At 38.6% G+C, this 24,552-nt stretch overlaps 1 protein-coding gene and 2 long non-coding RNA genes across 5 annotated transcripts in view; 1 reads left to right on the top strand and 2 right to left on the bottom strand.

Annotated features, from left to right (window-relative positions):
* Positions 1-18,860, top strand: CCNJ (cyclin J). 3 transcript variants are annotated; one of them, XM_012532547.3, is made up of 6 exons: positions 1-739; positions 1,396-1,505; positions 7,761-7,971; positions 14,643-14,942; positions 15,063-15,189; positions 15,808-18,860. In XM_012532547.3, exons 2-6 carry the CDS (start codon positions 1,437-1,439, stop codon positions 16,217-16,219), a joined length of 1,119 nt encoding a protein of 372 aa, XP_012388001.1. In that variant the 5' UTR covers positions 1-739; positions 1,396-1,436; the 3' UTR covers positions 16,220-18,860. The 3 variants fall into 3 exon arrangements, with proteins under 3 accessions (XP_012388001.1, XP_004268430.1, XP_033281536.1); XM_004268382.3 differs by having other exon boundaries at positions 3-739; positions 15,030-15,189; XM_033425645.2 differs by lacking the exon at positions 1-739 and adding an exon at positions 1,152-1,283 and having other exon boundaries at positions 15,030-15,189.
* LOC117200863 (uncharacterized) overlaps positions 12,094-24,552 on the bottom strand; it is a 31,898-nt gene continuing 19,439 nt past the window's right edge. Inside the window, exon 3 of the long non-coding RNA XR_004482581.2 lies at positions 12,094-15,977. This is a non-coding gene — a long non-coding RNA (uncharacterized LOC117200863). The remainder of the gene's footprint in view (positions 15,978-24,552) is intronic.
* The window catches only part of LOC125961003 (uncharacterized), a 19,638-nt gene continuing 13,668 nt past the window's right edge, over positions 18,583-24,552 (bottom strand). The window contains exon 2 of the long non-coding RNA XR_007471292.1: positions 18,583-24,450. This is a non-coding gene — a long non-coding RNA (uncharacterized LOC125961003). The remainder of the gene's footprint in view (positions 24,451-24,552) is intronic.

Consider the following 24,552-nt stretch of genomic DNA (forward strand, 5'->3'; position numbering starts at 1 on the left):
AGATTAATTAGGTTTCTAGAAGGAATAGGTTTCGAGGTGGAACTTGAGACAGAATTTCACAAAGAAAGCAACTTTAGGGGCTTCGGAAACGGGTAAAGCACAAATGGAGGGACTGATAATCCCATCCCTCGCATGTGCGGGGCTGTTGTAACGCGAGATGAGGCCGACTCAATCCACTCCGAGAAGCGTTTATAAAACGCCAATTTGAGGCATCAGAACTTTCCTCCTCCGCATCCGGGAGCCATCGAAGGTTCTCAGCAGGTGAGGGGCATGACCGGATTGGCCAGCGGAAGGATGATCAGCATTTTAATTTCTCCGGCGCTCTCTTCAGCCCTCTGCCCGCACCTCAGGCCGGCTTTGCGGTAGGTGGTGTTGGGGCTCTCGGGCAAAGCGAAGCGCAAGGCAGCAGAGAGCAGACCGGCTATGCTGCCGCGTCCGGCTGGGGCCGCCAAGCCGCTGCCGGGCGTTGCACCTGGGCCCGGCCCGGCCGCCCATTGGACGGCTCCGGATGACCCGGCTGTATCGCGAGACGAGATTGGCAGCGGCGGGGCCGCATGTGCCCCCGCGCTGGCTTTGTACGCGGAGCCGCCTGCCGGTCCTTTAACAATGGGCGGCGCGAGCGCCCCGGCGCTGGGCCCGAGCTGAGGCCGGCGCTTCGCGGCCGACTGTCCGCAGCATGAGCGGGGCCGGCGTCCCCCGCACGCTGGCGGGGCTGGGCCTGTGAGGGCCGCGGTTCCGGGTAAGGGAGGCCGCCGTGGGAACCGGCAGGCCGGGGCTGGCGGCGGGGCACCGGACCCGCCCGGCCCGGCCTTTTGTTCGCCTTTCTGGGGCCGCGCGATCCCGTGCGCTCCTCTGGATGAGGAGGCGGCGGCCTGGGTGCGCGCTGGGGTCGGCCGGGCCTCGAGGAAGTTCCCGGGGAGGAGGGCGCCCCCGACTGTCTGCGGCGGGCACTCGGAGCCGCGCGGGCGTTTGTCTCCGGGTTTCTCGGCGGGAGGTTTTCACCTCAGGGGGGCTGTGACTGGTGTCAAGTCTCCTCTTCTCAGGGCCGGCTGGAGAATTAAAGCCGGGGCTCGGGGAGCCCGAAGCCGGGCCTCCAGTCCGGCTTCCCCGAGCACGCGTCCGGGTCCGCGCCTTGGGAACTAGGGCCCAAGTTGGTCCCAGTTTGCCCGGCGCCCGGTCCGGCCGTTATCCAAACAAGCCGGCTTCTCCTGACCGGTGGCTCGGGCCTTACGTGTGGCGTCAGGGAATTGGTTTGGATCGGTGCTGATTTTAGGACGAGTCAGGTGAAGATGAACAGTCGCCCAGGGTGGCCTGAGGTCACACGCCTCGGGGAGGGGGCGCGGAGGGGCGCGTGGAGGGAGCTGGCAGTGACCGCGTCTGGGGTGTGTCTTACAGACTTAAGTTGCCGCGTCTGGCCAGGCGCGCCGCCCGGTCCCATGGAGCTGGAGGGTCAGTGGTGGCGGGGACAGCTGGCTGCAGATATCCATCAAGCTCTTCGATACAAGGTAACCGCGATGCCCCGACCTTTCCATTCGGTGTCTTATGCCAGTTAGTATGAATCTCGGCTCCCTGGAAAGCCCTGTCCGGGTCTTTAGCCACTAGTTTCCAGACCAGAAAAGGTGAGTTTGCCTATTTGCTCAAGGTTAATTAACTTCTTGGCTTCTTCCCTGGGTTGTAGCAGAAGAACCTGAAACTTGAATGAGGAGGGGGTGGGGCGTGGTAGTTGGGAGAGGGAAGGTGTGAAGGGACATTCTGATGTCCTTGTTTCCAGATGGAACATGGATTTGATACTGTATTTAAAAAGATAAGTGTGCTGGCTTTTAATTGGGCAGAGCAGCCCTCCTTTATTCTATAGTTGCTGTTGCATGCAGCTGTCTGTTACGTCACATTTGTACAACAGTAAATTCCCCAGCCTTTCCACTAACTTGCTGTGAGACTTTGGACAAGTTACTTAATTTTCTGCTTCTCAATTTCCTCATCTGTCAGATGAATAATAGAACGTGCTTTATGGGACGACTGTGAAGATTAAAATGAGGTAATACTGTAGATGTGCTCAGAACAGTGCTTGGCATATAGTAAGCACTAAGGAAGTGATAACTATTTGTTATTCTCTACCCCCGAAACCCCAAGACTTGGGGGGTGTTCAAAAAGCCTTAAGTAGGAGTTAGCTGCTCCTTCAGCTAATATCAAAGGCCAGGAGTAGACCTAGTATATTTTAAAAGATTTTGGGGAAAAAGTACACCTTTCTGGCACAATGCAAATTTTGTTTATTGTTGCTCCTAAGTAACAATTTTATTCTGTATGTCACATCTCAGCGAAATGTGTCAGCTCTGCATCTTTGATAACCAGAAGAGAGACCAGATCCAAAATTAACTCTAACTTAACTTAATTTCACTATGGATAGAGAGAGCCACTCATTATGTATAGAAAATTGGAAAGAAGCAAAACAGCTGACTCTTTAATAAAAAGGCTGCTCACTGTTGGAGTTGAGAGATCCTGGGATGATAATGAACTTGTATCTTGATTTTTTTTAACCAGGTTAAGTAGATTAGAAAACCTAATTCTGGCTTAAATTGTTACAGTTGTACCCTTTTCTAAAGTTTGAGTTCTAAATGCTGCTTATTAATTCTGACATTCAGTCTCTTAGACACTAAATACACCTCAGCCCCCTAAGAGGCTGTTTGTACTACAGAAAAGTCTCAACTATGGCATGGTTCTCTGGAATGTTAAGAAGAGAGTTGCGGGTTTTCCACTTTGAAAATTGTCCAAATACCTTTTTTATTTTTTTTTCAGATGTTGTCTTTCAGTCTTTCAGTTTTAAATGCTCTGATTTTCTAAGTGTCAGCTCTTTATTCCTCTGGTATGTGGTGAAAATATTTGATGTTAATGATACATATGTTTTGTAATGACATGAAACTTAAAAGATTTTTCTTGGTGATTTCCATGGTTTTCGATTCTTACATTTTATGAGTAATTTTAATCTTGAGTGATTACCTGAATTAATTTTGTTAGTTGAGGTTGGAAATGGATTTTTTTTCCAGCAGATTTGTTGAATGTTTTTGTGTATTGAGCTCTGGGGAGGATCCAAGGAATAAGACACAACCTGTACTAAACTTACTTACAAACTATCAGAGGACGAGATAGCACAGGGCCTGAAAGAATGCTACTGAAAGTTGTCTTGGGCCACCTGCGGCATGCTACTGTGGGTTGTCTTTATTTTATCTTTAAGCGTTGTGTAAGCCACATTCTTGCTATTTGACACAATGGCCACACTTTATAATTTGTTAATCAGTAAAACTTGAACCTGTGGAATTGGAGAGACCACTGTTTACAGTATACTGAAGTCAAGGAAAGTTAAAATGAACTTTTCTCACAGAGAATACATGTTAATTCCAGGCTATTAATTAGGTGATTTAGTTGGGTAGCCATATGCTTATTCAACATATCTGCATGCCTACAGTGTGCAAGGTGCTATGCCAGGGGTTGGAATGGTAATAGTGAATGAGACAGACACGATCCCTACCTTTATGGAGTCTAATCTCATACAATTTAGAGCATCTGAATTTAGGTCTTCCTTTGGGCAGTTGCCATTCAGGCACAATGGAAGGTATCTGTGTTTAGGCCCAAGGTTTGTGGAGGAATAATTGGTGTGACCAGCCTTGCATCTACTAGGGAAGAGTAAAAATTACAACAAATGAAAATCCTCTTTAACCCCAAATGCCAGCTGTATTGTTTTTGTAAAATACAATCACTTCTCCCCCCCACCACCCCCAACAAAGCAGCTGTCCTCTTATACCCTGTGTCTTCTCTTTCTTCTCATTGTTTTGCTATGAATACTAGTGTCTTAGGATGCTTGGGGAAGTATTTTCAGGAGCCTTATGACAGATGGGAACAATGCTAATTTTGTGAGAAGCATCAAGAAAATATCCCACAGAGTTGTGAGTATTCCTTCTATGCCTTTATTTCCAGCCTGACTGGACAGTTAACCCATTCTGGGAAGGGGATGGCATTTAGGGTGGTGAGCTAGTGGGGACCTGAGATTGGAGATGGAGATGACATGTTTAGGTCTCTCTGTGCTTTGGTCCTGTGGGATCCTGAGAAGCAGACAGGAACAAGAGCATTCAATTCTAGGGGATCAGGAATAGACATTAGAAAAAACTCATAAGCTGAGAAAAGCATAGGTCATTTTCTCATGCATATAACTGCACTACATGGACAAGGAACTAAATCTGACAGCCATATGATAAGCCCTTGTACTTTACCATTTAAAATAATATAAAGAGAATGTATTGGACACATTGTTAACAGTCTCCTAGTGACGGCCCTTGGATTCTTGCCTTTGTTTTATCTTCATTTGGCAAAGTTAACATTGTTAAAAATAAAGTCCACAAGTGTCTTCCAGCTAAGTTTCCCAGTGCATCTTTAAGACCTTGTTCAGGCCTCTTTTACAGAAAGCCTGCCCTGGTTTTGTTTTTTCCTAACATCCCACCCCGTGAGCTGGGTTAGATCTCCCTCCTCAGTGTTCTATAATACCCTGTCATTACTATATTATATTCTAATAATCTCTGTATTTTGGTTCACCTGCTGGAGAGAGGCTTGAAACTGTATTCCAGCTTTTATCCCTGAGGTTAAGCACAGTATCTGCTACATGGGAGATGCTCAATAAATGTCACATGATGACAGCTAAGAAAGTTGAAATTTGAAATGGTAACTCATTTACACCATTGTAAAAATCTACAGAAATGGTAAAAAAGAAGAGAAAAATCCTAGAGACTACATGAGAAATTCACATGTTCCCTTTATTTAGAGAAATTAGTATTTTTTCTCTTCAAAGAGTTGAGCAAGCCTAAGCCAATGTGTTTTCTTTTTCTTCAATAGCATTTGTTGATTCTTTTTTCACTTATACAAAAATTAACATAAAATAGCCCATTAGCCTATCTCCCAAGTAACTCCTACTAATATATTTTTAAGTGATACATGCATATGGGTTTAAAAATTTTGGGATAGTATCTGGTGTTTTATTTATTTGTTTGTTTATTTACTTTGGCTGTGCTGGGTCTTCGTTGCGGTGCACGGGCTTCTCTAGTTGCGGCACGCAGGCTTAGTTGCAGTATGTGGGATCTTAGTTCCCCTACCAGGGATCGAACCCAGGCCCCCTGCATTGGGAGCGCAGAGTCTTAACCACTGGACCACCAGGGAAGACCCAGTATTGGGTTTAAAATGAGCTTTCCCCAACCCTCACTATTCCCTGATTCCCTAAGGTTACCAGCATTATTGGTTTTTTTCCTGAAAAGATACCCAATAAATTAGTATATTTGCAAATATAATTTTTTTGTTGTTGATACAAGAGGTTGTAATACATATTCACTGTTCTGTACCTTCATCCCACCCCACCCTCACTCAGTTTGTCAGAATTTTCCATATCAACACATATAGGTCTACTGCCCTTTATTTTAATGTCCACATTGAATCGATGTCCCTTAAGTTTATTTAATTAGTTCCTTGTTGCTAGACATCAAGCTTTTAAAAAAAATTATGCTTATTTCGAGACCCCCTATACCCTTTACCCAGTCCTCCCTCCCCATCTCCCCCCCCACCCCCATGGTAACCATCTTGCAAAACTATGGTGCAATTATCACAGCCAGGATAGTATTGATATTGATACAGTCAAGGTACAGAACATTTTCTGTACATTTATCACCACAAGGATCTCCCATGTTACCCTTTTATAGGCACACCCTCTTTCCTCCCATCCTCATCCTCCCTTAACCTCTGGCAACCACTGATCTGTTCTTTATTTTTATAATTTTGTCATTTCAAGAATGTTACATAAGTGGAATTATGCACTATGTGATCTTTGGGGATTGGCTTTATCCACTCAAAATAATTCTCTGGAGATCCATGCAGGTTTTTGACATTAACCTTTTTATTCTACCATTTTGCTATTAAAAAGAGTGCTGCAAAGGACCTCCTTATATGTAGGATAAACTCCTAGGCCTGGTGTTGTTAGCTTAAGGGGTATCTACAGTCTGCATTTTCAAAAATTTATATTACCTAGTTCTCCTTCAGAAGGTTATATCAATTGTCAGTGTCACCAATAATATATGGGAGTTCCTATATCCACTCTTGATAGCATAAGCAAAAAGTTAATAAAATATAATCTGGTAAATGAAAAACTATATAGTTATCCCTCAGTATCCATGGGGAATTGGTTCCCGGATCCCTGCGGATACTGAAATCTGAGGATGCTCAAGTCCCTTATATAAAATGGAGTAATATTTGTGTATATCCTACACACATCCTCCTGTATACTTTAAATCATCTCTAGATGACTTAATCATCCATGTTGTAGCATATATCGGAATTTCATTCCTTTTTAAGGCTGAATAATATTCCATTGTATGTATATATTGCATTTTGTTTATCCATTCATTTGTTGATGAACACTTGGGTTGTTTGTTTCCACTTTTTGGCTGTTGTGGACAATGCTGCTATGAACATGGATGTATAAATATCTGTTTGAGTCCCAACTTTAACTTCTTTTGTGTATATACCTAAAAGTAGAATTGCTGGATCATATGGTAATTCTACATTTAATTTTTTTTGAGGAATTGCAATACTGTTGTTCACAGTGGCTGCACAATTTTATAATTCCTGCCAATACACAAGGGTTCCAGTTATTCTATATCCTTGTTGACACTTGTTAGTTTCTGTTTTCTAGATTTTGTTTTTTGGGTTTTTTTGACAATAGCAATCCTAATTGGTATGAAATGGTATCTCATAATGGTTTTTATTTGCATTTCCCTAATGATTAGTGATTTTGAGCATCTTTTTATGTGCTTATTGGCCATCTGTACGTCTTCTTTGGAGAAATGTTTAGTCAAGTCCTTTGCCCATTTTTTAATTGAGTTGTTTTTTTTGTTGAGTTGTAGATTTAAAAGAGTCCTTTATTTAATCTGGATATTAACACCTTACCAGATATATGATTTACAAATAGTTTCTCCCATTCTGTGTGTTGCCTTTTCACTCTGTTGATAGTGTCCTTTGATGCACAAAAGTTTTTATTTTGATGAAGTTTAATTTGTCTTTTTTTTTTCCTGTGCTTTTAGGGTCATATCCATGTTACTTCCTTCCATTGTGATACCTTTTGGGTTTAGTGTGGCATTATGCTGAGCTCATAAAATGAATTTAGAACCCTTCCATCTTTCTCTGTGTTCTAGAAATACTTTAATAGTATAGAAATTTTCTAATTTTTAAAAAATGAGAAGCCTGATTAGAAGATACTAGTGGATGTATACTAGTCTGTACCTTCCACATCCCTGCATGTATAATACAGTATGCATCATACGAGGAACATATCTATTACCTTCTAACCAAAAGCTTTGAGCTTCTTGTAGGGGGTGTGTATGTATGGTTTGGTTGGTATTTTGGTAATGCTGTTTTCCTGAAAACACCTGGTAGGGAAAACAGGATTCCCTTATTAAAAATCTTGTTAGAATACATTTATTCCATAATGCAAGAAACACCTACAACTGGTTATGTCAGATATGGTTAAGAATAAGGAGAAAAGTTTGGTTTTAAATTTTAAATGCCATTCATTATCCTGCCACTCATCTTCTTCATTTTTGTGTTTTACTCAAGAAAAGTGTGTTTTAGGCACTTGTATCAGTAATATATTGGGGGGAAAGTGTCACCTTTGCACTGTGGGAACAATTCTTCTATATGCTATGTTAGACTGAATGTTGTTCCTCTTGATTTAGGAGCTGAAGTTACCTTCCTACAAAGGCCAGTCCCCTCAACTAAGTCTTAGAAGGTATTTTGCTGACTTGATTGCCATTGTGAGCAATCGTTTCACCCTCTGCCCTTCTGCCCGACATCTTGCTGTCTATTTGCTGGACCTGTTTATGGATCGGTATGACATCTCTATCCAGCAGCTGCATTTAGTTGCACTTTCCTGTCTGCTTCTAGCAAGTAAGTATGAATCTGATATACATGACTGGAAAATTCCATTGTTTATAATAAAATAAATTTATATAGAACTCAGTGAAATATCACCAAATTCCTTTCATTCCAGTATACTAGTATCGGAAAGTTTATGTTGAAAGTGCTTTTTGGCATAGCAGTTCTTAACCAGACATATTAAAAAGTGGCTCTGGAGTCTTAAAAGCATGTGTGCCTGGTCCTACATCCTAAAGATTCTGATACAGATGTCTAAGCCATTCCAGGTCTACTGACTCAATCTACATCATGGGGCCTGGATATTTTTTAACTTTTTAAAAGTTCCAAAGGTGATTCTGATGTACTTTTCCAATTGAGAACCATTGTCTTAAAGCAGTGGTTCTCAACCAAGACCAGTTGTGCCTTATGGGAGGTATTTGGCAATGTGTGGAGACAGTTCTGGCTGTCGTCACAACCTGGGCGGAAGGTAAACATCTGCAATTCACAGGACAGCCCCGCACAACAAAGAATTATCTAGCCCAAAATGTCAGTGGAGCTTAGATTGAGAAACTCTAAAAGGTACCATACTCTCCTGTTGTTAGAATACCTTCTACTGGGTATGTAATGAGTTGGATTAACGAACTGAAGATTCATGTGCAACTGCTATAAATGTGAAAACATCTGCTTTTGCAGTAGGCAAAACTACGTAGTAAGCTGTAAGGGAGAATCTGATAATGAGCCTTTTGGTGCCTTTCTCTTAACATCTTCCTGTAACACATTTCATTGTTTGTTAGTACCTTGAGAGAAAGAGGGTGAGTAAAGGCATTGAAACTGAAAGTTTTCTTCTTTTAGTAATGTGAAAAGATGGTATTTGATATTGAAGTTGAATCCATTATGTAGTTTTTATATTATTCATGTCATTACAATAGAAATTTAAGTCCCACTTAAAGTAGCATGTAGAAACACTGACTGCCTTCACCTCTAACCTCCACTTGAGGGTTTAGGATCCAATGTGATTGCTGTCTAAGGAACATTCCTCCTCTACCCTGCCACCAGAATTCTTTCTAAAACACCTTTGCACTTTGACTGCAAATAAACCTAAACCAAATGCAGGCCTGTGTGGTATCATTTATGAAACCAATCTCTCCTCAGATTTTCTTTTCCTGCCCTTATTTTTCCTTTCATCTGATGACCTCAACCTCTTATCTCCTTGAGCAGGTCTTTTTGTAAGTTATTTCAACTCCTTTGTGGATCAGGCTGAATATAAATAAACATAGCCCACTGATGACTTTCCACTGCCTGTGGGTTGAGGTGGAAACTCCTTATTGTAACATTTAGAACCTTTCATCTGGACCCAGCCACCTTTCTAGACTTGTTTTCCAACCCTGTCCCCATGTAACTTAAGTCAAATTCTTACCAGAATAGTATATTTCCTGAATATCTATATTTCTCTCTTAATCTGTTATCCTCTGAGATCCAGACACATCACCTGCTCCTCTCCCCACCATCCAGAAAGCCAGAGGTAATGCTTGTACATTTATAAGTAACCTTTAATTAAGGTTTCATCCTCATAAGCAATCATGTGTACAATTCTGTATATGTTTCATCACTAGCTATGAAGCCCTTTGTGGTTTAATAGTTTGCATAGGATTGGAAAAACCCATACTTGACATGTCAAATGTGTGAGTATCCACATGGAATGGCTTCTTGTTATCCTGAGAATGTTAGTTTATTATAGGATCAGAGACACTGGAAGTTAAACATGCAAGTTAGGTTATTTTAAAAACTTGGGATCATTAATGAAAAATTGCCTGCTATGGTTATCACTGTCCTTTTACCACTACCAAGCCCTACCTGGTCTATGGACTGAAATTATGAGTGATGCATAGTCAGTTCGTATACTGACTTACATTTGTGACTAAAATTACTAGTAACTTACTAAGTTACTTGGGGATTATAAACTAGATATTCATAAACTACATGTCACTACCAAAGTTCACCGAGGTCTCTAGTTGAATGACAACTCTGGCCACCATGCAGTACTTGGCATTGGTGTCAGGTTTCTGCAATTTCCACAGTTTGGGGAAAGGATACTTTATTTGTGCACCATCTTAGATTGGCTGGAATGGAGTTTTCAGTTGTTCTTGTTTTTAAATTATCTATTACTGTTAGTTTAACGTCGTGATCAATTTATTTTATTGAAGTTTATTTGATTTAATCCGTGTAGTAGTATGTAGTTCTTTTGGCTCATTTTCCAGGAACTAGGATTTGCATTTGCTGTGTTCAAATGTGAACTGTTTACCACCTGTTACTAAAAGAGTCAGATACCGCCTCCCTTTGTTCTACTGACCCCACCCCTTTTTCCCTGAGAGAGAATTGCTTTTACATTGTTCCTCTTCCACTGGAGAGTGGGAAAGTGTGAGATAGGTGTCCCCCAGGGTCTCAGCTCCTCCCAAGTAGGCACTGGTCAAACGAGTTCAAGCTATCAGCTCTTCACTAGGGTCAGGAATCAGAGAGACTGGCCCTTGGTAGCCCACTGCAATCTCTCCTCCCTCCAGTCTAACTTTACTACAACAGAAGTGCTTAGGATGCTTATAAACTGGTAGCCTGTTTTCAGTATCTAATGTCTGTTTTAAATTTGTGGAGTTCATTCTAGTGTTTCTTACACTCTGTCGTCTTATATTTGGATTCCGATGTCAGCTCTCCAGTTAGTTATCATAAACTTTATTCAAATAGTGCTTCTCTCCTCACAGAATGGATGTCCCCCTCCCCCAGCTGCTCCCTGCTTTGGGATGGGCAGCCTGTTGTGTAAAAGTGAGAAACAACTTACAGCTGACAGGACTGGGTGACGGCTGTATTTCAGTTATTAAATAGGTTGGAAGGCTTTTGGGAGTTTGGCTAAAAATGGAGCACAGCTTGTAAGTTCAGGTACTAATGCATATCCTGCTGCCTGGGTGTACATACTATTAGAGGTAGGAAGAAAGGGCCTACAGATTGGGGAGAGGCGTGTAGTGTTTTAGAGCAGGGATTATAGGAAATCTATATGGATATAGGTTCGAATCTCGTCGGCAATATGAATTTCAACAACTTGAACTTGAGTCTCAAGTTACTTCTCTATAAAATAAAAATAGACACCTTACAAAGTTGTTGTGAGGATCAAGTGGGGTAATATGTTTAAAAGCATGTATGAAATTGACACATAAAAGTTAGCATTGTAATGATTAATTCCTCCATAAGTGTTCTATAATCTTCACTGGCTCCCTAGCCCCAAAGGTTTTGGCTCATTCCAGAAAAGACTGATTTATCCTGGGAAATTCTCAAACTCTAACTCTTTGACATGCATACCCTGGCTTCCCTTGCCTTCTGTGATCAGCATTGAACTTGTAGAGAGCATGGAAACAGTCTTAAACATGAGGCTTTTGATAATTTGCTCAAGGTATTGTGTAACTAAGATTTTGGAGTCAAGATGAAGCCAAAGTGAGATTATAGGCTTTTAATAGTAAAAATTTGTGACAAGAACTTGTTTCTCCTTGCTCACCAATACTGGGTTGACAAAGCTTTTTACTATTTGATGGGTGAAAAACTGTATTTCACAGATGATTTTGTTGATATATCAATTTTTAGTGAGATTAGAACCTTTTTTCTTTTTCCTATGAATTTTCTCTTCTGGTTCCTAACCCATTTTTTAATTAGATAGATAGTCTTATACATTTGTGAGAGTTCTTGGTAAATATTAAGGATGACTTTTTTCCTACTTAGTAATAAAAGACTAGAATGTGGGTTGGCAGAGATTACAGTGACATCTGATCCATGCCCTACTACCACATATCTGCCATTCACTCCTGGCTTTGAAAATGTGCTGGTTTCCATGGCTGATCTGAACATTTCCTATAAAGACAACCTGATGTTTTGTTTCTGTGGCCCCTAATTCTTTGTTTTCTGGGAAGCAGATGAGAATTTCCTGTGCCTTTATTTCCTGTTTGGGGGCCTTTATCAATATAATCACATGGCTTCTGGTATTTCCTTTCAATTGAAGAAACTGATCTTTGTGATCTGTATGTGGTATTAACGGATAGTAGATTTAAAATAGTCACACACATAGCGTTCAGCACAATAAAAACTGGATATGAATGCAGGTACTCATTGACGCTGTCACACTTTTTGAAATCCTTTAATATCCATGTATCTGAGTGTATTACTATATATAATGAAAAGGTTCCAAAAAAACTTAAACATTAATTAAAATCCCAAGTATGGTTATTTATGCAGCATGCAGGTTATTTTTTATCTTTGCAAATCAAGATGCAAAGGCTTTCATGCTTGTAATAGCCAAGTACTTTATAAATATAAAAACCCCATGGATGCTTAATAATATAAAAGTTTGTCTATTCTGGTAGTTGTTGTCCTCATTTAACCTGGTGTAGTACTTTGGTCTAGAAGCACAGATTTGGGAATTCAGACATAAATAAGTCTTCCATTTTGGGTTTGACTCAACTTAATTGACTTTAAATGAATTGGCCAACCTTGCTACCTTGGTTTCTTGAGCTGTGAAATTGGTCATATACAACTGTTTTCTATGTTGAAAGTTTCAAGGAGATAATATGAAACATTCTTGATCCTTGAATTAAACAGTGGATTGTGGTATATTAATTTCTTCAAAGGAACGTCAAGCATGATATAAAAAAACTCATTAATTTTTTACAATACTCCTTTGAAGTATACTGCCAGTATTGCTGCTTCTACACAAATAGAGTACTTTGAAAGTCTTAATGATTCATCCAGAGGGACTGAACTAAATTCCTAGGTCATTCTCCTTCTGAAGAATTCCATTTGGTTATACTGAGAACAGTGGGTTCATCTCCTATATTTATGCAGTGATCATGCTGGATGACTGTCATTAAGATCACGTTAGTGCTTTCAGCTGTACTAATAAATGCCTCTGGCAAAACTTGTGAAATTTATCTTTATGTGATTTGAATTGGGAAGGACTATCTAGATTCTTGAAAAGTCTGAATTATGTAAGTTTTTTAGATCATCTCTTACCTGCAGCGATGTTAAGAGTAGTTTAAATCTAACAAAGTTCAAATTTTCTGGAGTGGGAGCGAAATTTTAAACTTCTCTGGGACTAGACTCTTCTTAAAGTTATGAGCTTAGAGTCTCTTGGCATGGGAGACAAAACTTTCTACTCTCGTTCACCCTCCCTAAGCAAAGACCAGGGTAGTTAGCAGTACTTTTTCCCCAGCCCCTAAGGCAGGCTGACTTGAACAAACCTCACTGACTCCATTATGTGGAACATCTGGGCTGAGTGATTCTGGCCACTACCATTTGTTGTCAGAACTTCAATGTGTGGTGTAAACCCATTCCTTCTGGAAGAGAAACTTCACAGGGAAACTCATTTGGTTTCTTCTGGTTTGGTAGTCTTCGTGGTCTTCCCCCCAAAATGTTTTTAAATGGATAAAATTGTAAGATTTCTAAAGAAATCAAATATATTTAAATAGTTATCAAAATAGTAGAACAAAAAATTTATATAGTAATATATAACATATTCTAACTAATTATGAGCAAGTGCAAAAGCTATTGTGAGAAATCTATAATAATTGCAATATAATATGACTATTTTATACCTTAATGTAAAATAGAACATAATGCTAGGAGGTAGAAAGCTTCAGTTTTAATTTCCCTTCTTCTATGGATAATCATGGAACAAAGACCCAAAGAGATTTGACGATAACTCTTTTGGTTCTGTTGCTGCATTTAGAAAATCATAATAGTACTTGATAGCTTGAGTTTTCTCCAGCTATAACTTTTAGAAACATCTAAAGTGAATGATTTATATATAGTAAATGCTTGCTTGGAAATTAAAGTGTGAGATGGTACATAATCCATAGAAAAATTATTCAGGGGCTGGAGAGGGCATTTTATTCCTCAGCTGTGCATATGGATGAGTATTTCCTGAAAAGAAGTTAATGCCTTCAAATAATGACATTCAGCCATCAGAGCAGCTTTACTCCTATTCTGCTTTGAGTAAGGGGATATAAAAGTGGTATAAAATATCCTCCCTTTTCTTAATAACAGGCTTGGCTAGGTTTTTGTTTTGAATTTAGAAGAGGAGGAATAGGATTTTTTGTATAATGAGAATGCTTATGTTAGATATTCACCCAGTTTTTTTCCTCTAATCTATTTGTATCTCTCTGGAATTGAGATTATGCTGAAAATATGCTGAGATGAAACACTTGAAGCTTAGCTATTTTTGATTTTAGATAACTATGACATTAAATTCTTTAAACTTTCTTCTGTTCTAACATAATTTTCTTTTACCAACTACCGCCTGACCCCCAAAAGAAAGTTCCTGAAAAGATTCAGCTGGTGAGATGATGGAGTTATTTTTTCATTGGCACATAGGACTGTTTTCATTACACAGTAGGACATATATCAAAATGTTTACACATTCTGTTTTTTTTTTTTTTTTTTGGTTTTTTTTAGGGGAGGGTGAAGGGTGGGGAACAGAGGCACTAGGAGAGAAAACATGTAGACATGAGAACCACAGAGTTCTGGCACAATTGTATCTGCCCAAAGTAGGGAAAAAAATATCTTTGGATCTAAATCTTTGCACTAGGACAGCAGATCCCATTTAAGTGACTAGACTTATATTGATCACTCGCCTAACATTTTCTCTCTCACTCTTATTTTCCTTTGCTTATAAGGTAAATTTGAAGAAAAAGAAGATAGTGTGCCTAAGCTGGAGCAGCTCAACAGCCTGGGTTGTATGACTAATATGAATCTAGTATTAACAAAACAAAATTTGCTACATATGGAACTATTATTATTAGAAACCTTTCAGTGGAACCTCTGCCTTCCAACAGCTGCCCATTTCATTGAGTATTATCTCTCCGAAGCTGTGCATGAAACCGATCTTCATGACGGCTGGCCAATGATTTGCTTGGAAAAAACTAAACTCTACATGGCCAAGTATGCAGATTACTTCCTGGAAGTATCTTTGCAAGGTGAGTCATTGTAGATGCCAGTAAGTGACTTGTGAGCTTGTGACTTGCGCATTCTGTTGCTTAGGTTCATTTTTGGTGTCTCCACAGATTATGCCTTTCTAAATTATGCACCTTCTTTAGTAGCTGCAGCATGTGTGGCTTCTTCAAGGATTATACTTCGTCTTTCTCCAACGTGGCCTACAAGACTGCATCGTCTTACTGCTTACTCCTGGGATTTCTTAGTTCAGTGCATTGAACGGCTATTGATGTAAGCCTCTTTGTTCTTGTGTTTGTAATTTCTTATTAACATTCTTCATGTATAAGGGGCCCTGGGAACAAGTTCTCAAAGGCCCAGAGCTTTTAGGATACTGGCTCTGACAGCTGCCTGCTGCCATGAGCAAGCCCCTGTATGAGCAGTACTTGGTGGAAGGGGAATTCCTTTTGGCTGTTACCCAGGTAGAGGTTGTCATTGCTAGTATGATTCGGGGTACATAATAAGGAAAGGAGGTGCTCTTGCGTGAGCCCACAATTCTGAGATCATCCAGGCAAATCTTGCCTCATTCCCACATCTTTGAATTGTGGGACCATCAGGATGTCACCAAAGTGGCAGTCATATTTAAGTACTTATTGTGGACATAGCTCCTAAGCTGAAAATAGCCCTTAAAGCTACCAGCAGCCAGTTCCCAAGGGCTCTACCAAGGAAAGGAGCTTTTAGAAAGCTAAGAGTGAGATCTTTCTGTTGAAATTATGGTTGCAGTGACTGCTACCTGGGCAGTGGGGCAGTCCAATGAGTCAGCTGTTAAGGAGTTGGGTGTGGTGCGTGGCTTTCCTGCAAATTTTTCTCAAGTTAACATTATTAACAGTTTCCTTTCTCTCCATGTTGCAGCGCTCATGACAATGATGTGAAAGAAGCAAACAAACAGAGAGGACAGGCAGGACCTCAGCCAGCACAACTAAGTGTGTTCCAGACAGCCTCCCAGCCCTCTCGGGCAGTTCACTTTCAGCAGCCTCAGTATCTCCATCAGACGCATCAGACCTCGCTGCAGTATCGCCATCCTGTATCGGAACAACCAAGCTGTCAGCAGATTGTATCTACCACACACACCTCATCTTACACACTACCGACATGTCCTGCTGGCTTCCAAACTAGTGTTCAGGGCCTTGGGCACGTGCAGACTGGTGTTGGGATGTCACTGGCAATACCAGTAGAAGTTAAGCCCTGTCTTAATGTTTCTTATAACCGGAGTTACCAGATAAATGAACATTACCCTTGCATTACTCCATGCTTTGAAAGGTGATTTTATGAGAAGGTAAGACTGGTAACCCAGACTGTTTGTGACTCAAAGCTCTGGGGCAAGCTTTTTGTAAACTTCTCTTCAAAAGGAAAGGGATCCAAATGGCATCAGAACTCTTCCGACACCAGCACCAGGAAGACTGAATATCCCTTCCAATGCACCATGAATATCTGGGAGGACTAAGCTAACACTGCAAACACTTTAACAGTGTGTATGTCAAATGCTGTTAAAATACATCCTTATATGACACAAATTTTAAAGCCCCAACTGATGGTCCAAATATTTCAAAAACATTCAACACAAGAGAAAACCTGGACAGACTTCAATTTGCCGTTTTGTGATTTGACCTGTGGTGGCCTCTGGGCCTAAAGTTGGCTTATATGTCAGAAACTAATGTTTATCTGTGGACTTGCCAGTCTTCTTATGAAGGAAAGTTACAGTATTAATTTTTGAAGAGGTCCTTTTTTTTATTCTGCAGTTTTGAGTTATATTTTTGATCTACAAATGAATTTCTGACTAAGTTTAAACTCATGAATTGCTATGATATACCAGTCTGTGCAGTTAAAAAAATTTTTTTTAGATATTCTATATAACTTCCTTATCACAGGTAGTATAGGTATCTGGATTTATGTACTAAAATTAAGGGTGGAATAGCTCTCTTATCTTAAAATCATGGTCATAAATTTTTGTTGTTTTTTCCCCTAAAGATCAGCCTCAAATATTTAGAATTAAACACATTTAACTCAGGGAATTTGAACTACTTGGAAACTCTTAACTGTAATGCAACATGCTTTGGGAATGTTATAGTATGAACTACCTTAATAACATAGGTTAGTATACTCCTGCTAGAATGTGTTTTCAAACGAGAACATAATTGTATCCTAGAATGAATGAAGTGGTGGTTCCTATCATTCATAATACATATATGAGTTTTGCATTTCTCAGTGCAATCAATGATTTATACTCAGATTTGATATTATTCTAAAAAAGTTTTTTCAAGGGAAGGCAAAACTGTAAAATGTCAGTACTAGAATAAAGTCCCATAGGTTTATTTTGAAGTGGAACATGGCCAGGGTAGTTCTCAGGTTGTGCTAGAGCAGCACTTTGTTACATGGAAGACAGGTTTTATAAGCAACCTTTGAATCCAGCTAGTCAAGAGTAAGCAGGCAAAGGTGACTTTCATTAGATTGGCCCCAGGACTGCCCTGGGACATGTCACTATACTGGTGATGAGTGAAAACAGCAATAAGTCATTACAGCAAGGGCAATTTGGGGGTAAAGAGTTTGGAGGGAATAAACTGAAAAAGTAAAAAGAAAAAAATCATTGTAATAACTGAAACTGTATACATTGTGCTCTTAACTGTGGGAGAAGAGATATTTGGTGGAGGGAAGCTTTCTGATTTAAAAATTAGTAAGTTGTGTCTTTTTGTTTGTGTTTTTTTAAAGGTAGCACTTGAATAGAAGGGAAACTGCATGGCAGGTATGTAACTGCCACAATATGCATTGAAGACAAACTTATTATAAAGATGTTGTGGGTATGCAGCAGGAGTCTCAGTAATCAAGCCAATGGCTTTTGTTAGGAAGGGAAGGGACTCAGCACAGCAGCGGATCGATCCAGATGGCTCCAGTAGATGAATGTGGGTGGGTGGCTTCTGTCAGCATGAATTCTTAGAGAATATCCTTTCCTTTAAAGAAAGGTAACTTTTAGAGTACATAAGTACATAGGGCATGATGTGGAGTTATTAGTCTGGTAGATAAAATGAAAAACCACTCAGGTAAGAACACTCACTCATGGCAGTTTTCAAGCATGAAAATTGTTTTCTGAAAGTATCACCACTTTCTCTTTACAGAAGGCTGCTAATTGGATTTTGGTAGTTCTTACCTCAACAGAACTTGAATTATTTGGGGGAAGGTGGGTTCAAAAGAGAATATATCATTCACATTCAGAACCTAGCAACCTGGACCAATTTTCAGTATTTTAACTACCTCAATAATACTATGAATGTAAGATACTGGGATAGAGATCCCAACTTGAAACAACAACTGGTGCCTATGGTAATTTAATGTCTTGTCAAATGCTTTTACTGACTGGTTTAAATGTCATTCTTGTTATAGAATATGCCTTTTTAAAAATCCTATAATAACACTTTCCCAGTTTATATTTAAAAAAGCTAAAGAACACTGGATTAATTTGGGGGGGGGGCGGTGTAGAGTAAAATAAATAATTGGTTCCTGTCGCTGCATACCCAGGGTGGGGTGGGATGGGGTGGTTGGAGAACCAGAACTATTTTTAAAACATTAGGTTTCAATATAAATACAACTCACAACTGCTAGCTTCAGGGGGTGTGGGTGGGGGAGTGGTGTGGGTTTTGTTTTGTTTAATTTATTGATTAGTCTTTAAAGTAGGTTTTTTTGTTTTTTGAGATTACCGGACCATCATTAAATGTGTACTGTGAAGAAATTAATGATATGCATAAAGGGCTTTACCAAAGTCCACTAAATAAACACTGAAGTACAGACTGCAAACCAAAATGTATCTGTTATGACATTAATTGCAAATAGCGGTATGGTGCTGAAGTCCACACCAATGGAATTAGATGAGTGCTATGCACTTAATTTTAAAATAAAACTAGTTTTTGGTAAAATGGTTTTGGTGTTTTGTTTTAAATATAAATATGGATATCTGCAGCTTCATTAAACCATATCATGTAAGTCAGACTTGGAATTATACTTACTAAGAAAAGGCTATCCAGATGGAGAATATAACCATAGTAGTGGGGAACATTTGTCCATTCATTATGTATTCCATACTGAGCACCAAAGCCAACAAAAGTATATTTGACACCACCTTTTTGGACATTTGAACATAAAATCAGTTGTTAGTAATGTTAGAATTGCAGCGTATAAATTAGGAAACAATGCAAGCTGCAGAAAATCTGAAGTCTGATTTCAAAAGTAGGGATGCAGAAACTGGTCAAAGGTGTCAAAGGTGTGAGAGGGTCAACAGTAATAGTCTTCATTTAAGCACCATTTGCTACTTAATTCAACTTAAAATTTAGCAGATAAAATTTGTTTTGAAGAGTAAAATTTTTTAACAGGTTTGTACATGTGGGTTAGGAATTTATATCCCTCAGAAGTATTTTTTTAATTAGTTCTGTGTACTGTCGCTTACTCGCACCTCAAGAGAGTCAGTTAATACCCACTGTTCTTTAAGGCTGAATTTAAGAAAAAGAGCAACAAGCATTCCAGACCAGGGGAGGTAGCTGTACACTGAAGTAATTCTGAGCCCCGTGTGATAAGTTTATATTCATCAATAACTGGCCTTCTCAAGCACATAGTGATAGACTTACCACCTCTCTAGCCTCAAGCAGCTTACATTTAGCTTGATATGACAAGCTCTCTTGAAGTATTAGAATGGTTATAGTCTGGAACTCAGTTTAAAATTATCTTGGTTAAGGGATCACTCAACTTTCATTTTAAAATCTAAGATTAAAAAAAAAATTCTTTTTAAATTAATAAGTACAGTCAGTTGAAAACATCCAGACCAGGCTCCTGCTCCCTATGAAGATGCCTCTCATCCCTAACCCACTGCCACTTTTTTTTAAATTAAAATTTTCTATGACATTTTTTTTTAAGAGCAGTTTTGGCTTCACAGCAAAACTGAAAGGAAGATGCAGAGATTTCTCCCTGCCCCACACATGCACAGCCTCCCCCATTACCAACATCCCCCACCAGAGTGGGACACTTGTTACAGCTGATGAGCCTACACTGAGACACAATCACCCAAAGTCCATAGTCTACATTAAGGTTCACTCTTGGTGCACATTCTATTACCACCATTATAAATGTATAAAGGTGCAATGGCATACAATTATAAATGTATAACGGCATCTATCCATCGTGTATTTTCACTACTAAAAGTCTGTGCTCCACCTATTCGTTCTTCCTCATGCCATTCCCCACCCCCTACCCACTGGCAACCACTGATCTTTTTATTGTCTCGGGACTTTTGCATTTTCCAGAATGTCACACAGTTGGGATCATTACAGTATGTAGCCTTTTCAGATTGGCTTCTTTCACTTAGTAATACGTATTTAAGTTTCCTTCATGTCTTCCCATGGCTTGGTAGCTCGTTTTAGTGCTGAATAATATTCCGCTGTCTGGGTGGATCAAAGTTATTTATCCACTCACCTACCAAAGGACATCCTGGTTGCTTCCAAGTTTCAGAAATTATGAATAAAGCTGCTATAAACATCCATGTGCAGGTTTTACTGTAGATATAAGTTTTCAGCTCCAAAGAGTGAAACTGCTGGATCGTAGGGTAAGAGTATGTTTAGTTTGTAAGAAACTACCAAACTGTATTCCAAAGTGGCTGTAGCATTTTGCATTCCCACCAGCAATGAATGAGCTCTCTTGCTCCACAACCTTGCCAGCATTTGGTGGTGTCAATGTTCCAAATTTTGGTCATTCTAACAGGTGGGCTTTAATTTGCATTTCCCTGATGACAAATGATGTGGAATATCTTTTCATATGCTTATTTGACATTTGTATATTCTTCTTTGGTGAAGTATCTGTTAAGGTCTTTAGCCCATTTTTTAATCAGGTTGTTGTATATTTTGGAGAATAGTCCTTTATTAGATGTATTTTGCAAATATTTTCTCCCAGTCTGTGGCTTGTCTTCTTAATCCCATGACACTGTCTTTTGCAGAGCAAAAGTTTTTAATTTTAATGAAGTCTAGCTTACCAATCTATCATCATTTAGGAAAGAGAATTACAGATACTGAAAGTCTGGCTAAATAAATAGATCATTGAGGGTATTGTATAACCGGGGTATTACAAACGTAAATAACTATGGGAACGAAAATATAAACCTCACAGAAACCTACACACAGAAAACAAAGCAAGGAGTTTATATAGTAAAATACTTTAAAAGGTATAAATACAGAAACTATAACAATATGACACAACTAAGACCATATATATCCAATTAACAAATGTAAATGAGCTAAATTCAACTATTTAGAGAAAAAGAATTTCAGACTGAATCACAAAGCAAAACTCAAATCTGTTCTACATAAAAGACCTACAACAAAAATGAAATGATTCAGAAGGGTTGAAGATAGAAGGATGAGTAAAGAGATACTAGAAACAAACAAGTAGCAACATCTTAGTAATAGATATGGCTGGATTCAGTCCCAAATTAAACCAGACCAGGAAAGGGGGGGGGGTACTCTGTAATGCTAAAGGTTACAATTCACAATAAAAATGAACAGTTATGAATATCTGTGGATCAAATAACCTTGCAACAATATTACATAAAATCTACAGAGGATATAAGGAAAAATAAAAGAAAAACATAGGTATTAGGAAACTATAATTCATCTCTCTTGGTCCATGAGAGGTCAGTAATTTAAAAAATAAGATATAGAAAATCTTAACATATTGTGGTATACTTAATTGACATATATTGAGAAATTCTGAGAAGGGAAATGGTATAGACCTGGCATAACTAAGACAGATAGGATAACAAAGGACACTGACAGAGCCTGTCACCTATGCCAACAGCAAAACTCTCAGTCTTCCAAAGAGGCTTAGACAACTGACACTGCTTTTTTTTTTGACTCATCAAGGTGTCTAAAATCAGAATTTAGGTCCCAGCCAGCAGAGACTTTAACGGGTCTCTGCTGGCTGCCAGCTAATCTGCAGCTCACCCCCAAAAAACAAAATCCATGGTTTCCAAACTACACAAATTCCCATTTTTGCTTTTGCTAGATGAAATTAATCCATTACTGGTTTCCCTTGTGTACGAGTAAATAGTGTACTAATAATTAACTATACCTAAGTTTTCTTTCATAATATTAAGCTCTAATGTGAAGTTTCACAAAACTTGGCTATGTATTAACCCATATAGAAAACAATCAATTTCAAAAAGTAAAGTTAATGTAGAAAACATACTCTCATGAAAGTGCAATGAACAAAAAATATATAATAGGACCTCCCAAAAAATCTCAAACAATTCTTGGATTAAATAAGAAATCCAAACCAAAATTTCAAGAGTATGTACAAAATCACTATTGTGAAAATTCTACACACCAGGAACTCCAGAATAAACCTAAAACAGTGCTCAGAAGAAAATTAACATCCAACTGAAAAAGTATGAGAAATAACAAGTAAACCAAACAAAAACAGAAGGAAAGAAATGCAGAAATTAATGGATTATTAAAGAGAAAAACAAAGAAACTAATACATACATGCATGCAATGCAGCCAGACAAAAGAAAATACAGTTTAAAAATTGGAAAGGAGGAGGTAAAATTAGCAATATTTGCAGACATGATTGAACACCTGGAAACTCCAAGATAATCAATTGAAAAACTAATACAGAGAATAAGTGAATTCAATACATTGTCTGGGTACATAATTAAAATAGCTTTTATGTATACAAACAACCACCAGTGAGATTTACTGAAAGATATACTCAATTACAATGCCCACCAAAAGAAGGTAAAATGCCTAGCAATAAATATAAGAAATGTGCAAGATCTACATGAAGAAAACTTTAAAATACTTGTGAGTGACACATAAGAATACTTGAACAAGACATACCATACACTGGGGTAAGGAAAATCGACATGATAAAGATGTCAATTCTCCTTAAGTTAATCTATAAATTTTACAATCTCACAGGCTTATTTTTTTAAATGAACTGAACAAGTAAGAATAACTAGGAAATTTCTGAGAAAGGGATAATGAAAGGAGATAAGCACTCTAACATATTAAAATACATTATGAACATGCAATAAATAAAACACTATGGTACCAACAAATGACTTGACAGATAATTCAATGAAACAATAGAAATTCCAAAAATAAACCTAAATATATATGGAATTGAATATGTGATAAAGGTAGCACCTCAAGTCAGTGGAGGAAAACATGGATTATTCAATAAATTGAGTTGGGTCAGTGGGTAGCCACCTGGGGGAAAAAAAACTGATCCCCATCTCAAAACATATAAGAAATCCAGAAGCTATAAAATTTAACTATATAAATTAAAACTTTTTTCCGCATGGCAAAAATCACCATAATCAAAGTTAAAAGACAATCACATGGGTCAAGTATTTGCAACTGATCTGTAGGCAAGGGCTAATTTTCTTAACATACAAAGAGGGAAAGATATAAACAGGCAGTTCCCAGAAAAAGAAATACAAATGTCTCTAAAGGAAAGATGTTTAACCTCATGTTGAAGTTTGATGACAGTGTTGGTAAGGGGGTAGGCTTTATCTTACATGACTTATGGTAGTGTCTGATTAAATAAAATTCTATGAAGGGCAAATTGGCAATTTGTATCAAAATTACAAATGCAAAAATATTTTAACTCAGAAATTCCACTTCTAGGAATTTATCCTACAGGTAGAGTTACATACATGTGAAATGAGCTAGGCACAAATTATTTTACTATTTTTGATAAGAGCAAAAGATTCATAATCAACTTAAATATTCATCAATAAAGGACTTTGTTTTACTATCATAAATGCATTTAAAAGAACAAAGTTGAAAGAAATTAAAGATGATACCAGCAGATGGAGAGATATACCATGTTCTTGGATTGGAAGAATCAATATTGTGAAAATGACTATACTACCCAAAGCAATCCACAGATTCAATGCAATCCCTATCAAATTACCAATGGCATTTTTTACGTAACTAGAACAAGTCATCTTAAAATTTGTATGGAGACACAAAAGACCCCAAATAGCCAAAGCAGTCTTGAAGGAAAAAAAGGAGCTGGAGGAATCAGACTCCAGCTTTGTAGTATGACTTCAGACTATACTACAAAGCTACAGTAATCAAGACAATATGGTACTGGCACAAAAACAGAAACATAGATCAATGGAACAAGATAGAAAGCCCAGAGATAAACCCACGCACCTATGGTCAACTAATCTATGACAAAGGAGGCAAAGATATACAATGGAGAAAAGACAGTCTCTTCAATAAGTGGTGCTGGGAAAACTGGACAGCTACATGTAAAAGAATGAAATTAGAACACTCCCTAACACCATACACAAAAATAAACTCAAAATGGATTTGAGACCGAAATGTAAGACCAGACACTGTAAAACTCTTAGAGGAAAACATAGGAAGAACACTCTTTGACATAAATCACTGCAAGATCTTTTTTGATCCACCTCCTAGAGTAATGGAAATAAAAACAAAAATAAACAAATGGGACCTAATTAAACTTAAAAGCTTTTGCACAGCAAAGGAAACCATAAACAAGACGAAAAGACAACCCTCAGAATGGGAGAAAATATTTGCAAACGAATCAACGGAC

Source organism: Orcinus orca, chromosome 14, assembly GCF_937001465.1.
Source record: "Orcinus orca chromosome 14, mOrcOrc1.1, whole genome shotgun sequence".
Taxonomy (NCBI): domain Eukaryota; kingdom Metazoa; phylum Chordata; class Mammalia; order Artiodactyla; family Delphinidae; genus Orcinus; species Orcinus orca.

Bases quoted from the DNA above. Each gene is read 5' to 3' on its own strand.
- CCNJ (XM_004268382.3), top strand. From the start codon at position 1,437: ATGGAGCTGGAGGGTCAGTGGTGGCGGGGACAGCTGGCTGCAGATATC. The intron at 7,972-14,642 runs GTAAGTATGAAT...TTTGCTTATAAG, and splicing joins TTCCTGTCTGCTTCTAGCAA to GTAAATTTGAAGAAAAAGAA. The intron at 14,943-15,029 runs GTGAGTCATTGT...GTGTCTCCACAG, and splicing joins CCTGGAAGTATCTTTGCAAG to ATTATGCCTTTCTAAATTAT.